General features: G+C 44.7%; 1 protein-coding gene across 2 annotated transcripts in view; it reads right to left on the bottom strand.

Annotated features, from left to right (window-relative positions):
• The window catches only part of igsf9bb (immunoglobulin superfamily, member 9Bb), a 73,036-nt gene that overhangs the window by 21,605 nt on the left and 34,387 nt on the right, over positions 1-17,044 (bottom strand). For both annotated transcript variants that reach the window (XM_027003590.3, XM_081719750.1), the window contains exons 5-15: positions 14,030-14,147; positions 11,848-11,989; positions 10,345-10,490; positions 8,088-8,230; positions 7,245-7,385; positions 6,673-6,789; positions 6,306-6,456; positions 5,202-5,313; positions 2,001-2,176; positions 1,671-1,897; positions 805-889 (exon numbers count right to left, since the gene is read on the bottom strand). In XM_027003590.3, coding sequence (XP_026859391.1) covers positions 805-889; positions 1,671-1,897; positions 2,001-2,176; positions 5,202-5,313; positions 6,306-6,456; positions 6,673-6,789; positions 7,245-7,385; positions 8,088-8,230; positions 10,345-10,490; positions 11,848-11,989; positions 14,030-14,147 — 1,558 coding nt within the window. The remainder of the gene's footprint in view (positions 1-804; positions 890-1,670; positions 1,898-2,000; positions 2,177-5,201; positions 5,314-6,305; positions 6,457-6,672; positions 6,790-7,244; positions 7,386-8,087; positions 8,231-10,344; positions 10,491-11,847; positions 11,990-14,029; positions 14,148-17,044) is intronic.

Genomic DNA, 17,044 nt, shown 5'->3' on the forward strand with positions numbered 1-17,044 from the left:
CTATAATTATAGTTCATGTGTTTATTCTGAATTGCACTGAAAATCACTATAATTATAGTTCATGTAAGATGACTGGAACCTTGGTGATGAACTCATTTTAAAGCTTAGTAAGCAGCACGCAGAATGTGACCCAGGCTCTAAAGGTACTTATTTTGGTATTAAATGTTCAGTTAATCCTGACTCTACAAGATGTCATGAATGAATTTATATTACTCTTCTGTGTCTGTGGAATTGAGGGGAAATTAATCTGGAATTCGCAACCTTTACTGGAAATTTGGAAGGACTAACTGCAGTGAACCTGGACATACATCAATGGTTATTTGATTGGCTTTAGGAAAATAAATGACTGACCTACTATATGAAATGCCTTCCTGAAAATAAAGTGCTGTTTCCAGTTTAGCGGTGCAACTGTCTCATCCACAAACTCAAATTAAAAGTTAATTTGGTATACAAACTTTAATATTAAGAATTTCAGAACAATTAATTGTCAACTGTTTGCAATAACAGAAAGAATGGATATAAATTCTTAAAAATATTTTATATCTCATATCTTTGTAACTAATAAAGCAGATAAAATCAAGAAAATTAGAATTTTTAAAAGATGAGATTTATTTCAACACTCTCCAGCAGATGGCAGCAAATGCCACCAAATATGCCATGCGCTCATTAAATTACTTATTTTGTGACCTCCAAGATGCCATTATTTTTCTATGGTATATAGTAGGTAATACAAGCAAAAGAATGAAGAAAATGTACTGTATGGAGAAGCATTTCTGTAGTCACATTTTTGTATCCACCACTGACCTGTACTAGAGACCCCAACAACATTGCTGGGCTCACTGATGAGATCCTCCATGACTGCCATAACCCTGAACTCATACCAGGCCTCCTGGAGAACAGTATATGCACACACACAAAGGCTCTGATCACAGATTAATTCATGCAAGTATACATGCCATGCATGTCTTGGCAAAGACAGTAATTAAAGGTCATTGATTAAGGCTTCCCAGTATGTATGAGTCCTTTATAAGAGGAGGTCTTTACCCAATCCTCAGGGGTCTATAGTCAGTCTACATTTGTGTTGTTTCAGCTCCTAATGATGAATGTATCTGAGCTAGGGAGTTCATCAGAGCTGCACAGTGTGCTGGCAGCAGGAACACAACACAAACACACTTTGGTCAAACTCTGTCCAGTTCTGGCACTGCTCTCCGGGCGCCTCCTTGCCGCTTCACGTTTATGAGGCAAATAGCGAAGGCACTCTGTCATCAGCTGCTTTGAGTAAATGTTTCCAGAAAGATCCATAAAGCCATATTTAACTTTTAATCCCTAAGGGCTATCACCTATGGTTAAATGCAAGTTCTGGAAATGGGTTACTGTCTGGGAGACTAATGGACAAAAGCAACAAGCACAGAATAAAGCTTAGGGCCTTTGAAGAATGACCACCTCTCCTCATCCTCACAGTGAAGAATATATAACAAGTAAGCATTATGTAAATATGCACAGTGATAGAGCACTGGGCTGCTTAAAGATAGCAGAGCCTCCAAAAACAGATGAATCGGCGCATTCTTCATTCATAGCTGTAGAATGGCAGGGATGCATCACTAACTCCAGACCCATTGGACGGGGTCACACATCCTTAAGGGTTGCTAGGACACTGGTCACAGGTTTACCTGGATTAGATCTCTGGCCAGCAGCTCTGTCTCTCCTGCAGGGATTGCATCATCCAGGACATCCCACCTCTCACCGAGGCGGAACTCCATGACATAGTGATCGATTGGCGACGTGTGATTGGCTGGGGGGATCCACATTAGTAGGACTCCCTGTTGTGTCCGGTTGGCTGTGAGGCACCGTGGTGGGGTAAGCAGCACCAGTGGTTCAGGGGTACTTATAGGAAATACTGCAGGAGGGAAACAGAAAGTGCATGCTGATCAGTCGCTCAGTGCCCACGAGGCAATTCCTAGTAGGCACGTAGGTGACCTAGGATGAAAGCTTGGACTCACCTAGAGTGTTCACAGTGACGACCTCGCTGAATGGGCCTGTCCCCAGTTTGTTCTGGGCCAGGACGCTGAACTGGTAGGCCGTCTCAGGCTCCAGGCCCTGCACCAGCAGCCAGTGCTGCCCGCCAGGCACGGCTGTGGAGAGCCAGTCATGAGGGCCCAGCTGCTCCCTCTTCACCCTGCAGGGGGAGCCACATGCACAGAAAGAGAGCTCAGCTCTGAATTCCACTATACAGACACACACCTACACCCATACACGCATACACACCCCACCTTCAGATAATAATCGCCATGTCACTCACACTATTGATGAAAGTGCTGCCTGCAGCTAGACACATTCTCCAAAGAAGACGAGGCCTATTTAGATTGTGGGAAGTGCTTGGTGATATCCAATCACACAGAAGAATCTGCCAGCTTCCCAAAGGAACAAGAACAACATGCAACTGCCAGTTGACTTTACTACAGACCAAACAACAAAAACAGGTCTTCATACTGTACATGCCACTCCTACAACCTGCCCTCTCTGTCTATGGAATGGATCTGGGCATAGTATTTAAAACTTCTGCCCTGTGTGGCTCATGGCAATAATAATAATAATAATAATAATAATAATAATAATAATAATAATAATACTGTGATGCAGAATAAATTCAACAGCATAAATTAGGATATGAATCAGAAGACCTTGAGAAGTGCATGTGAACAAAAACATATTTCCAAATGGTGGGCATATGTGGATGACAGTGATTGTGTGTAGGATGGGGCAGAGGCCTGAGAGGGACATAAATCAAATTGGCAGCAACCTGCCAAGTGTCGGTGTGAATGGGCCTGACGTGGGCTGCTGTGGAGATGTGTGCAGGAGCATCTTTAAAGGTTAGAGAGGAATGCTGATTCAGTATGAGTCTTCTGCTGACATCTTTACTCCACTCTTGGCAATAGGCTGTGCTCAGGAGAGCACCTGCTGCATTCAAATCAGGTGTGAGCATGTAGGGCAGGTGATCTGTGCACGTGTGTAAGGGTAAGTTCCCTGGCTTCCCCGAGGGGGCTCCTCTGGCCTAGAGATGGGGTTCTGAGGGCATGGCCGCCTGGGAGTACGCCTTCGTGTACTGCCTGGACAGCGGTGTTTGTGAATGCGTGTATGTATGTTTGTGCATGTGTGTGTATCTTAAGAATTATCTGAAGGATGTGGAGATTAGTACTGATCTTAATCTGGGGGGGGGGGGAATCAATGACATGAATACTGTTGCTCTCTTCCATCAGCACCTGCACATGATGCTCAGAGTCACAACGAAACAAACCTGCTACCTCTCTCGCACACACACCCAGTCACCTCCACCTGTCAAGCACAAAGCCTTCTATGCCTGTCCTCACCTCCATGCTACCTCTGTCTCCTCCCTTCTGCACTCTACAGTTTCAAAATATCCAAAGCTATGGCTACTCCCACTCCCCGTTCAGAGCTAAGTAAAGTCCATAATCACTCCAACAGCCCAAGTGTGACTTCTGTCTGCTTTTCTAATGTTGGGATTTAAAACACGATAAAACATTTCCAGCATGTAGCCACAGTAGCCACAATAAAATACATCTTCGTGGCATTATGTGTTCACATTCATTCTAGCCTTAGTGATGGCTTTGCATCGATTAACGACCTGCTCATACCTGCTCACAAAGACAAAAGCAAAGGCATGAAGCATGAGTCCATTCTATAGGAGAAACATTGCAAGGAGCTATAGAATGCTGATATTCATGCAGAATATCACCAGGGACTGTGCTTGTGCGGTAGCAGGGCTGGGGTAAACACAGGCAGCAGAGAGAGAGAGCGCGAGAGAGAGAGATGTAAGCTAGAACAGAAACAAATCACACATGAAATGTGCTGCTAGTGAAATAAGCTGAGGCAAGAGCTTGGCGTGATGGGCCTGGTAATTCCTGTGACGAGAACACACCCCAAGCTCCCACTTACCCTTTTTCGACATTCGATATACTTTTTGACCACAACTAGCATAAGAGAGAGGTACGGCGTTGACTTTCTTACCAACATGTTCAGCATGAAAGGTCATTCTTTGGTGCATTCTTTGGTGTTATACTTACAATATTGACAATTATGGACTTTGTATACGATTCACCTACTGTAGCACAACTTGTGTGCTTCACTGCACTGTGAGAGGACATAACACAGAATCTACACATTAAAATGGCACAGCAGATCTATAAACACCTAGCATATCTACCCTCTGTACAGTGCTTTGTCAAAGTACTGCAAAGGGATGGGTCACCTTCGCCTGGGTCGTTCAACCATGATCAGACTGAATCTCTCAAGTAACCACAGGTATCAGAGCACATTACTGTTCTAGAGCTGATCTACTGTAGCAGAATAAGCACATGGTCTATAAGGCCCTGTAGGATTTTAAATTTGTAACATCACCTCTGGGCCAGCAAATAGATTTTACACAAGCATGTGTTTTCATTGAACGTTCCAACTGGCTGGCTACATGGCACAGGAGTGTTCCACTGCTTTAAAATCAGATAAATTTACTTTTCACTGGACTATAGTGTTTATAAAGGGCAGACTAATTGCACACTATGCTGTAATTGTCTTTTTGTCCTAATAAAATGTTTTGTAGGCAGCACGTTTGAGAATCAAGTGGCTGTTTCATGCTGATTGTGCCAACACAGATTTACTATTATGTGTTGTCATTACAGGTGAGCCAGTTGGCTAAATGGGAACAGATCATTGCTAGCAAATGACTGAAATTACCCAGTAGGTCATTGTTGTCCCAGGTCAAAAATTCTGTTTGAGGAAAAAAATGCAATCAGACTAGTAACAACTACATAGATGAGCGAGTACAACTGTTAAAATGGCTAATGAATTGGGAAAATCCTTTTGCAATTATTTAGCTGAGCTAAAAATCATAGCTTATCTTACCTACAGAGGACCCGTAGTCTTCAAACCACCCCTGCCCCCTTATCCACCCACCAACCCCCTACTTGGACACAGTAGCTTTCAGCAGCAGCCCAGCTCATAGCCCATATGTGTCAAACATCAAGGCAAGATCACTCATCCAGCATGAGCTCTGACCTGGTCAGTTAAAAATTACTGCAGGATCAGCCATCCCACCTACCGATGTGAGATACATATGCAACCCAAGGAAGAGTTAGGAGAGGAAGCAGGAAGCAAAGCATGCTGGGATGACTCACACATGGCCATACCATACTGAGAATGTCTGCTCGAAACCACCGTCGTAGCCAGGCACCCACGAGACGTTGGCCGAGGTCGTCGAGACCGAAATGCGGACGTTGTTTGGGGCGTGAGGGCTTGTACCTGCAGGACATGGACAACTTCTGTCAAAACAAACTCTCCAAAACAGACTCGTGTGCCAGCACTGATAATAGTTTATGTATTTTACTCTCAGCTTGTCCTGATGCGCTGTCTGCAGACAAAGATGCCTTAGACAGACTGACTAGCTCAGTTACTCATCCATATACACCCACAAGCACACACGTGCACACAGAGAAGCCCAGAAAAATACAAAGACAAAGACCGAGAGCAAATCAATTAGGTTATATCTTAACCAGCGCCAGCAGGCCTGTTAACATCAAGTGGGTTTTAAGTCACTTACGACATACAATGTGGCTTTAAAACCAATTAAACGTGCTCTTTTGTAGACAGGGATTCTTGCACCAGAGGGATTCTAAGGAGACCTCACCAGATAAGAGGCAAAGACTCAGGCAAGCTGGTCTGGCTGCTAATCAGAAGGACCCCAACGATTTCATTTCACAGAGTCCTCTCTGTGAGCGCATGCATAGAGTCAGACACGGAGAGCAAGACCACTAACTTGCAGTATGAAGACTAACCTGGCTTAGTCCCCCTGCAGCTGTGCTGCTAAAGCACACGCCTCCAGAAACAAATGAAACAACCACAACCACTTCATCTGAGCTCATTCCAACCAGCAAAACCTAGCCTTAATACATTTAGACCGCACGAGTCCCCATAGCTAGCCAAAGTATACCTTTGCTTGTCTGGCATATTTAAACAGCAGCTGGTCCACTCTCTACCACACGGGCCAATGGAGACTAGCTCCTAGCATGTCTCATACAGTGCACCAGTTAGGGCTTTGAGAGGCATGGGATGCAATAACCCATTTGCCTCTAGGAGAAAAAGAAGCTTCAGTCAACTCTGCCTTCAATGCATCAAATGCAAATATGTGGACTCTAGTCTGAGCTCTACAGTCTAATCACAACAGACCCCCAGGAAGAAAGGTACTATGAGTTGGCATCAGTGCGTCACGCACGTGTGTCACTGCTGCTGCCTACCGATTACTAGGAGGTGCGTGCTGGCAGTGATGCTCGTGGCGACGTTGGTGGCGACACACTCCCACTCCCCGTGGTCCTCCTTGCTGAGAGATTTGAACTGTAAGCTGCCTCTCGGTAGGACGTTGTGCTTGCCCCTGCTGGGCTTCCCTACCTTCGCCAGAGAGAGAGAGGGAGAGAACGAGAGAGGGGAAATATAGATGAAAAAAGAGGGACAGCAGTTACAAGACTGAACAACAATGCAAAGTGTCCATACTGAACGATAAACATGAAGTCACGGAAGCACTTTGGCAACACTGTAGAACACTGTTTTCTACTGGTGATGTCTATAGACTTCGACCTGATGAGATGATTTTGTTCCTAATGTTACCTTTCTCCAGGTAATGTTGGGGAATGGGTCTCCTTCTGCCTCACAGGGGATGACTAGCTCTCTTCCTGCTTCCTGCCTGTACTCTCCTCCTGGAACCACCAGGAACTTAGGGGGATCCTACACAGTACAGAACACATCACTGAAAAGTCTTGTAAATGTAATGGAATCATGGCAGTCATGATGCTAACAAAAATAACTAAATGACTGAAATACCCACATCAATGGCACAACATATGGTGAATTAGCACCTGAATCACATTTCTCTAAAAAAGATTTTTTTATTTGCCAATCATAAACATGGCAAAGGCAGCCTAAACCAAAATGATTCCATCAGTAAGGGATATGATAGAAGGCTAAACAATAAACCTGAGCAAGTTTGGTAGGGCTTTGCTGAAGTGATACAAAATCTGCAGGACCAAACGTTTTACGGGCATTTACCCCACATACTCTGGCTTTGACTTTCCTTCCACAAAAGAAAAAAAGGCATTGCCAGGTCTAAGGGTGGAGTCACGGGAGGACGAGTGTGTGTGCGCGCTTTATGCATGAATGGTCACAGGTGAGTATGTGAACACCTTTAGCACCAGAGGGGCAGGGGGGGACTGTCCCATGGTTCCCAGGGCATTGTAAGGCACGCAGGTGTAGGTGCCGAGAAAGTCCTCTGTCATCTCAGCCACTCGAATGCTCCCATCCTCCATTTGGCTCCAGCCAGGGTACTGCAACAGAGAGAGCAGCACCATCACTCCAGACACACAAATACACAATGCCCTTACTCTACCCAGCTCCACCATTCAGCATATATGGAACACTCTCAGACAAGTCTTCTCTGCAAAGAACTCCTGAGAAAAAATCTAAGCACTCATTTCAAAGACATTCTTGTTCTCTGCATCAGTGGTGAGTCACTTATCCTTCTGAGATCAAGATCAGAGATCAGTTCAAAACTTGGAATCAGTCCAACCTCACACAATTTTTATTTTTTTCTGAATTAGGCTGTCACCACTTTCCATTCACTGTCTGAATCTCTGCTTTTGTAGCAGCTAAGTGGTGGGAGAGAGTGCTGACTGCCCAGTTTTGTGTCAGCGTGGGCAGGCAGATGGCCAGCAGTGGCCAGTACTTCTGGAGATGAACAGGAGAGGGAAACTAGACCATACGTGTCAGCCAGAAGGTAGGGCCAGTGGCACACTCTGAGACTCCTGGCCATAAATGACTACTGTGGCGTGATTCAGACATGATTCAGTCCCAGAGATGCCATGCAACCCTCGTAGCCCATTATGTCACATCTCATCCTTCACATATTCTTAACAAAAAAATCCTAGCTCCAAGCTGAGAGAACATAAGCAGAAAATGCCCCCTTATTGACTCCTGCCCAATCCTGCAGTGTTAGTCATCCACTGAGAGCAGGAAGCAGCTTGACTGACCTTCTCTATCCGGAGAGGCAGGCCATCTTTTCTCCACTTCACTGAAGTGACAGGTGGATTGGCATCCACCGGGCAGCGGATGAAGCCCGGCAGTCCAAGTGCCCCATAAATGAAGGGTGGCATGTTCACCACGCGGGCAGGGTCTACACGGCAGAGAGAGAGAAGGAGAGAGAGGGAGAGGGAGAAGGAGAGTAGCAATCAGGCATGCAACCTCTGGTGTGCTTTCAACCATTAGCTTACAGCGAGGTGGGCAGAGACAGGCCCCAGACTCCAGCAACAAGTGCACATCTGTCTGAAGGACTGGGCTGGAATGCCATGGTATAGATCCTATAATGATGGTGGAGTCCCATAACATGTGCGCAGATGGGTGAGATAGACTTTGTTGGACATGCAAATTGTAGAAATGTACTGACGTTGCCAGGTTTAATTTAGATTTTATAGCTTAAAACATGAACTAGGCCTTTAATGAAGCACTCTAAAGACGAAGAAAGTGTGAAAGTTTTTTTTTAACATAACACTTTTTTTAACATAATTTTTTTTAACATCACGGGTTTGGAATCAGTCATGCATAAGTAAGGTGGTACATCTCTGTCGCTCATTAGGGTTCACACCTCCTGAGCGCAGTCTACTGTAACCAGCAGGAATATGCACAGCTCTCAGAAACGAGCAGTTTGAAGAAATCCACTGCTCCATCTTTACACTTGGCAGAGTGCCAAGCTCTATTTTTAGTAAGGAGATGGGGGGGGTTGGGGATAGACGAGAACGGAGAAAGGTGAGATGAGAGAACTGCAGACCCAAGAAAAATGGAGAGGAGAGAAGAGGAGAGGAGCAGAGAGCAGAGAAGTGAGGAAAGGGCAGGAGCAGTAGGAAAGGAGCGCAGACTTGTAGAGAGAGGGACAGAGGTGTAGAGAAGCGGACTTGGCTATGTGTAGAAACAGAACTGCAGTGCTGCCAGTCATCAAGTGGGGGCACCAGTGCCCACGCCACCATCCCGCCAAGTGTCTGCAGATGATGTCACTGCAGAGGAGAGGGTTTCCACACAAGATGATGTCACCTTCTTACATCTACCCCTCCTCTTTCACCTTCTCTCTGTCTGTCTATCTCTACTTCCTTCCCCCTCTCTCTCCCTCTTCCCACACGTGCAGGACTAAGTGCTGGTGGATGTGACCAGTTTGGGGCCATTGCCCTAGGCTGGCACCGAGCAGGGGGTTGGGGAGGGAGAACCGGAGGAGCTGGAGACAGAGAGTAGCCCGGGCTGTTTGCCACCAACGCAGCGCACTGCAGCACAGATCCCCCTCTCATCCAAACCACAGGGGCTTCTCCCGAAAGCCTCCACAAAAAAAGCAGCTGCCGCCACCAGCTGTCTAACCTTTCAGCAAGACGGCCGGGGGGAGAGATTGCATAACGCCGCCAAACAAATCGATGCCACGGTTTTGAATTGGAGAGCTGATTGGGTTTTCAGGCATGCATGTGTCAGGGAACATGAGTCCCCTACACCCTATATCCTCTCTCTAAACCTCAGCTCCGCTAAATTATGATGTAATGCCTCTCTCTTCACTCTCTCTCCACCGCACACTTCCAGGCCAATCTCGTGCCTGAGACTGAGGGAATTCAAAATGTCTGTTGCCTTGGATACCGCAATCACCACCAATGGCACGTCTCCTCTGGACATTTATAGCACCAGTCCGCCCCAACATTCCGTGCACACACGTCCAGTTTGGTTCTCTCCCCAAAGCTCCAGGCAAAAGTCTCAGAGTGAATCTCTTGTACATGTGTCCATCAATGCAGAAGCCGTGCGCCCTCACTGACTGCTCTTCCAAGTTACAAACTCAAGGTCACTGTTTCCATTCAAGTCCTCACTCTAGGGACAAAGACCCATTCCAATTGCCAGGCTGCAAACAGAAAGTGCACCAACAAGCCAACATGGCCTGAGGGCAGTAGAATTGGCTTGGAGACTGGAGTACCCTCTGAACAATTACAACCCAGAACCCTAACAGAAACAAAATCGCAGCTCAGTGCTATTGTTCTGCGTACAGACTACATGAATAGAGTGGAAACTGAATATGTTCCAACCTATCACAAGGATCAAATAGCAGTGGGAATTAAGGATTTCAATTAAAGTCCTTAAAATTATTCCATGCATTAAAAATATGCATTACATAAAGGTGCATTCAAAAGAAGGCTCAATGAAGCACTACTAAAGACTAAATGCATGTAAGAGCGGAGGAGTGTGAGCAGGAGGTGTGGCCATACTCACATTGCACTGACAGGTATGCTGATGCAGTGGGGGGCCGGCCAAGGCTGTTGCTAGGACTGCAGGTGTACTTCCCAGCATCCTCAGGTTTCACCTGGGCAATGATGAGGGAGCCATCGATCAGAATTCTCACTCTGCGCTTCAGATCACTAGAGAGAGAGAGAGAGAGTGAGAAAGACACATTCAGTGAAAATGACCCTTACTGTATTGATATTTGTGTAGTTAACAGAATTTTTTTAAGTGCTATATGTCAGGAACTCAAAATTCTAACCAGCCAGTTATACCCAAACCTCAACCCTGAAAGCTCTCACAAATCAAAAAGCTCTCCAAAGGCACCCATGAGCTCTTTGGAGCAGTTCCAGCCGACAGCATTTCCTAGTCAGCACTATTCATGCCTGAGCCTACCATTGTAAAATAAAAAAAACCAAACAAACAAAAAAACCAAAAGAAGAACATAACAAACAAAACAAAACAAAACAAAAAACAAAACATAAGAACGTCTTTTCTGTAGTGTTTACAGGCCACGCATGCTGGGGTCAAGGTTAGCTCCCAGCTACGTTACTCATAATCTGTGCTAGGGGAGAGCACAATTGCATGAGCACCATGCCACTTGCTGTCAGGGTAGTGGGAAGAGCACATAGCATTAGACCCTGAGTGCACTAAGCTCCCACTCAGATGTGGATTAGTATATAGCTACCTAAGAATTCAGACACGGCACCTGAGTGGGCTCAGACTGACATCAGCTCTGGATCTTATCACTGATCTATATGCGTGTTTTAATGAAAGCAGGATCATGGATTAAAAAATCACAAACATCTGTTGTTGTTTTTTTCCTGAAGTACTGGGTCAACTTGTATACAGTAGGTATGTATGATGATGATAATTATTATTTGCTTAGAAAAATTTCAGGTGATGTATCTTTTCTATCCCATAACTCAAGGCTGTTGTGCAACACTGAGAAATATATTTTTAATAACACTAACAACCTGCTGCAAAATGGGCAATACTGAAATGTTATTTCACCAAGATGTCAAATAAAAAAAATGACACAGCTGCAGACACATGGAGGTAAGTGTGTGAGGAAGCTTAAAGTGGCATATGAACTTGAAGCGACAAGCACGATGACACACTGATGTGAGGGAGCTCCAGGAATATGATGGAAGTGGTAAGAAATCAATGATGATTGACCAAATAAAACACCATTCACCTTGCATAATCCGTGATACAGTATTTAGAGTATAATACTACTCCTTACAAGAGTCTAAACAGAATTCATTAAAAACATAGTACAGACAGATTGTACCTTTTACTGTGAGGACTATGCATATTTAAAACAAAGTAAATCTGAAACAAAACATCTTCATGTAGGCAGTAATCCCAAAGCTTGTGTGCTGTCTAAATGGTAATGACCATATTGTATGGACAGCAAGCTATCCCCCAGTGCTGTAGCACAGGACACTCTGACAGTGAGGTATGGTACAGTAATGAACCCGATCATAACTTTACTTCTTGAAGAAGACATTATCTTCATCCCAGAACCAGGTATATGTCAGGTTGCCAGGATACGCCTCGGCCTGGCAGGTGAAGAATGCATCTTGGGATATGTTTACGGTGATGTTCTCTGGAGGGGAAACGATAAATGGAGGTCCTACAAGCCAAAATGAAACAGACAATAAACCAAAAGCTCTTGTCTTATCACAAATATTTAGCCCTGAGGTTAAAGCATAAAGACAGTAATGGCTTATTATACTACTTCATCACATTGGCAAGATATGAGCTCCATAATAGTTCAACAGTAAATTGTCCATTTCTCAATACAGCTGTTATATAGCATGAATTGTTCAAACAGTAAAATCTGTTGAGGTTCAACACACGAGTCTGATACCACACGTGAGTCAGTAACACACACACACACACGAGTCTGTATCACACATGAGTCTGATACCACGCATTAGTCAATATCACACATGAGTCTGTACCATGCATGAGTCTGTTAACAAGCATGAGTCTGTACAGTGTTCCCATGCTGGAGGACCACTATGTACCATTGGAGATGGTGAAGCACCATGGGTAATAAACCTCATTGGCCATGTATTGGAACCAGATGCTGGATCTGAATTTCAATAATTGATGTGATTATTAAAATCATGTCCATAAGTGTGTGTGAGGAGTGTTGGGGGGTTTCTGAATGTATGTTTGTCAGTGTGTGTGTGAGAGAGTGCTCACTCGCACGTGCGTGTGTGCGTGCATGCGTATGTAGGCATGCGTCTGTGCTGGCATCCCCACAGGTTTCTTTCTGCCACTTGTGGTGCTCCCTTCAACTGGTATTGGCAGTACAGAGCGCAGGGTTAGCAGGTCCAGAGGATGCCACCCATGCAGAGACATCACTGCAGACTCAGGCAAAGATGCTCCATGTCCCCCTCCACAACACTCCCACACACAAATTAACATGCTAGAACTGTGGCCAAAATGGTTTCAAACACCCACACCATCTTGCGTGGGCACAAACATATGCACCCGTGCCACAGGCATTCACAGAGCGTGTGCATTTTAGCCACAATTCCATTTACTCAATGGCAATGCAAGCAGTCTCTTCCCCTCTAAGAGAGATGGAGTCAACTTGAGTCAAATGTCCCTGTGTCTTTTCATTGCCCCCAATGGCACACATGGCTGTGCGTCTGGAGATTGCGCTTTGAGCCCACCTCCTGAATGTGGGTTAATATGCAGGATTGGACAGAGCATGTTACGGTAGTCACAGGTGACAGCCCAACTCAGCTCTTCCTCAGTCCAGGAGTCTAATGTGCTCAGCCATCAAGCCCACAGAAAAGCTGACAGCTACAATTAACATTTTGTCATAACTAGTGGTGGTACCTCCTTATGACATCTCACAGCCAGTATTCTGGAAGCACCGTCTTAGTGATGGGGACTTCCCTTGTGTTTTAAACAGGTATACCTAAATCAAGCATTAAACCTCCTTGATCAAGTGGACTGTATATGAGGCTACCTTTGTAACTTGGAAGAGCATATGATGGAGGTCTGGTTTGTGTAAGGCTGTGTGTTAGCATGATCCTGGCCTCTTGCACTGCTAGGCCCTCAGGTGCAGCAGAGAAGGTGAGCAGGCCATTAGAGGAAATTTGACTAATGAGCGTAGAGGTGGCAGGGGCTGCATGGGGAGACCTCCCATCAGCTGCATTCACCCACTAAGACGAGCTCCAGAGGAAGCCCTCTGCACTCAGCCACAATGCAATCCAGCAACATCTCCTAGTATAGATTTAATAAGCTCTGCTCATGCCCACCAACATCTGCTTGTCTAGCAACTGCATATAGTCCTATTACATCCATATCCAGTGAGCATCTCTGATCTGTAATAGATACACTGTGCATTACTGTCATAGAATGAGCGAGTAGAGAGCATGACGCCAGTGAGAGAGATGACCAGGGCTGTGGACTGATCCTGGGTCAGCCAATCCCTCCTTGACCTTGCTTCACATAAACATAAAAAAGGCTCGATTAGCTATCGCTCTACACTTTATAGAGTGTAGCCGCTCTACACACATCATAATGACAGAGAATATACACAAAAACAGGTAAAACAAACACACACACACACACACACACACACACACACACACACACACACACACACACAAAGAGCAGTTGAGGGCGAGGTGGGGGGAAGGGGGGCTACCTTGGACGAGAAGGCGTGTGGTATGGATGGCCTCTCCCTGCACACTGTATGCCCTGCACGTGTATGCTCCTCTGTCTTCTCGGCTGATGGACAACACCGTCAGACTTCCATCGCTTACCTGTGAACAAACAACATGTTCTCATCATCAGTATGGACATGGTCACTTGTTAGTGTACACACAACCCCCCACACCAAATATGTTCCTCAATGCTACATCCTGTGCAATGGGCTAATGTTCTGTATCCACGTATTCTCTGGGTGCCTATAAATCTCAACATCTAAGATGGTTTTTGATGCTTTATATGTAGCTATCCCCAAAGGGTAAGAGAATGGCTTAAAATTCATAATAAATGTCAAAAGGATCTCTGTTATACTGCAAATTTCAAGTACTTTCTGGGTGTGTGGACATCTTTATCAAGACACAAAATTATTACATACTTCATATGCAAAAAAAAAAGGCACATTAGTCAAAATCATAGGTCTATTATTATATTACAGCCAAATAAAAAAGGACAGACTGCCAGTAGAAATGGAGATGGTATGGAAGAGACCATAAAAACCAGGCCATGCCATCAGAGACTTAAAGATCAATGTGCTCCTGTTCTCTCTTTTCACACTCACACACACACTCACACACACACACACACACACACACAGACACAGACCAGTTCCATTTTTTAACTGCTACAGCGCAGCTCTGAGACTGGGGAAAGACCACTCCTCACACCCCCTCGCCCCAAGAATCAAACCTGCTCCAGTGTCCCATGCTGTGGCAGATGGCTTTGGCCCCCTCCGAGTAGAGGTCCCAGTACATTTCTCTCAGTGCTTATTTCTGTGATCTTTCAACTCATAAATGAAATTAGAGTTGCATGTCAATTAAGACATATGGGATTAATACATAACTGTTTCTGGGGACTCATGTTAACCTTTTATCACAAAAAGACACAATCATTAGTTTTCATTAAATGTTTCACATGTGCTCTTTTAAGTAGCATTCATAGCCAACAAATTTCTAGGTCGTCTATCTGTAAGATTGCAAGGATGATTTTATGCAAATAAAACCTCTAAAGATTCAGAAATGGAAGGATAGTGTGTATTTCTTAGAGTGGTTTACATTTTCAGGGCTATAGCCTCCTGAGACAAGATAAAGCCTGTTTTGGAGGGGCTTGCCATGTGGAAGCAGGAAGAAGAGATAGACTGCTTAGACTCCATGTTTATAAAACTCTGTGTTGAAGACATGAGAAGATCTCTCATAAATCATTCACCTCTCTGCCAGACAAGATGGGAAGAGCAAGAAACCCTCATGTAGTGTGGCACATGAAGACCAAGCCCGGAATATGGACAGTGCCGGTCTAGGACTAGCTCCGTGTTCATATTGCTTAGAGATATCAACAACAGAAACGTACCCTATATCACTGTTCTCAGTTTGAAACATATAAGCAAGTATGAGAGATGATATATGTGTGTATGTGGTAGAAATTCCTCCACAAGCGATAAATATACTCTCCACAGCTCTGGGGGAATATGGTCTTGTTTTTAACAGTTCAGCTTCATTGCTGAATGTAGAAGCTGACTAAGATAGACAGACAAGCACTCCAAAGGGTGGTGCGTTCAGCAGAGCGCATCACTCGCATGGAACTTCCTGACCTGCAGACCATCTACTACAAGCGGTGCCAGACCAAGGCCAGGAGGATTGTGAAGGTCCCCACCCATCCCAACAATAGGCTCTTCTCTCTGTTGAGGTCAGGGAAGCGCTTTCGCTCCCTAAAGACCAAGACAGAGAGACTGAAGAGGAGCTTCTTCCCACAGGCCATTCGGGCCCTGAATCAGGGAAACTGATAAACTGTGGGGACCACCACCACCATGTAACATAACTGTAAATATGTTCAATTACCACCATGTAATATATAACTGTAAATATGTCAATTACAAGATGGGACTGTACATTCTGTACATTGTGTACATACATATATACATATCATATATACATTGTACATTGTGTATATAAACATAATATACATATATTGTACATACATTGTTAATATATTTTTGTATATATATAGAATATATATTTCTCTATGCACCCCTGTTTTTCTTTTTCCTCAGTTTGGACAGAGCACTCAACCATTTCACTGCGAGTTATACTGTGTATGACTATGTATGTGACAAATAAACCAAACTTGAAACTTGAAAAGATGTGATGTTAGGTAATGCTAAGATCACTGCAATTCATGATGGCAATGGCCAGTTCAAGAGAGTGAGGCCCTGCACAACAGCTACTGCCATACAGAGCTTTACAGTGGACAATGGTTCCCTGAAAGTATATTCTCAAACACACACACACCCACACCCACACACACACACCCACACCCACACACACCAAAATACACAGAAATACACTCAAAGGCTCTGAAAGGCAAGAATGCAGATAAGTGTAGTCCATTTACTCCACAAACAGCAGCAGTCTGAATCACAGTAATTACTCTAATTACACAGATGGAGACACATGGTCAGACTACATCAGACCCAACAATGCACAACCACACATGTGCATAAGGGCGCATGAGCGTACTACAGCAGAGTGAATCACAACACATGCTTACAAACAACTAATCAGGCTAGTCACAATAGCCACAATGCTCATCAAACACATCAAGTCCGAAGTTATTTCACTGAACTTTAATCAAAACCTAGAGAATACACATCTACAGTCAGAACTACTACTCTGAAATGGTGTTCATAAACACATTCCTAGTATATGCCAGGGAGCCTGGTCTAGATCAGTCATTTCCACCAACCCCAGACAAGTGCAGTTTATAATTAACGAATCTTCTTCAAAGGAGATCACTTCTGTAAGTGCATCCATGCATTGTTATTCATGCCAGGCAGAGGTGAGGGGGTAAAAGGGGGTTTAAGAATAGATCTCTTATGTAATTGATCGCAATGTTCCCTGTGGTGCAGTGAGAGAGAGGGAGTGTATGGAAGGTAAATGTGTAATTGAGCTGTCATTTGCCA

This window comes from Electrophorus electricus, chromosome 8, assembly GCF_041902795.1.
Source record: "Electrophorus electricus isolate QZ-2024a chromosome 8, ASM4190279v1, whole genome shotgun sequence".
NCBI classification, from domain to species: domain Eukaryota; kingdom Metazoa; phylum Chordata; class Actinopteri; order Gymnotiformes; family Gymnotidae; genus Electrophorus; species Electrophorus electricus.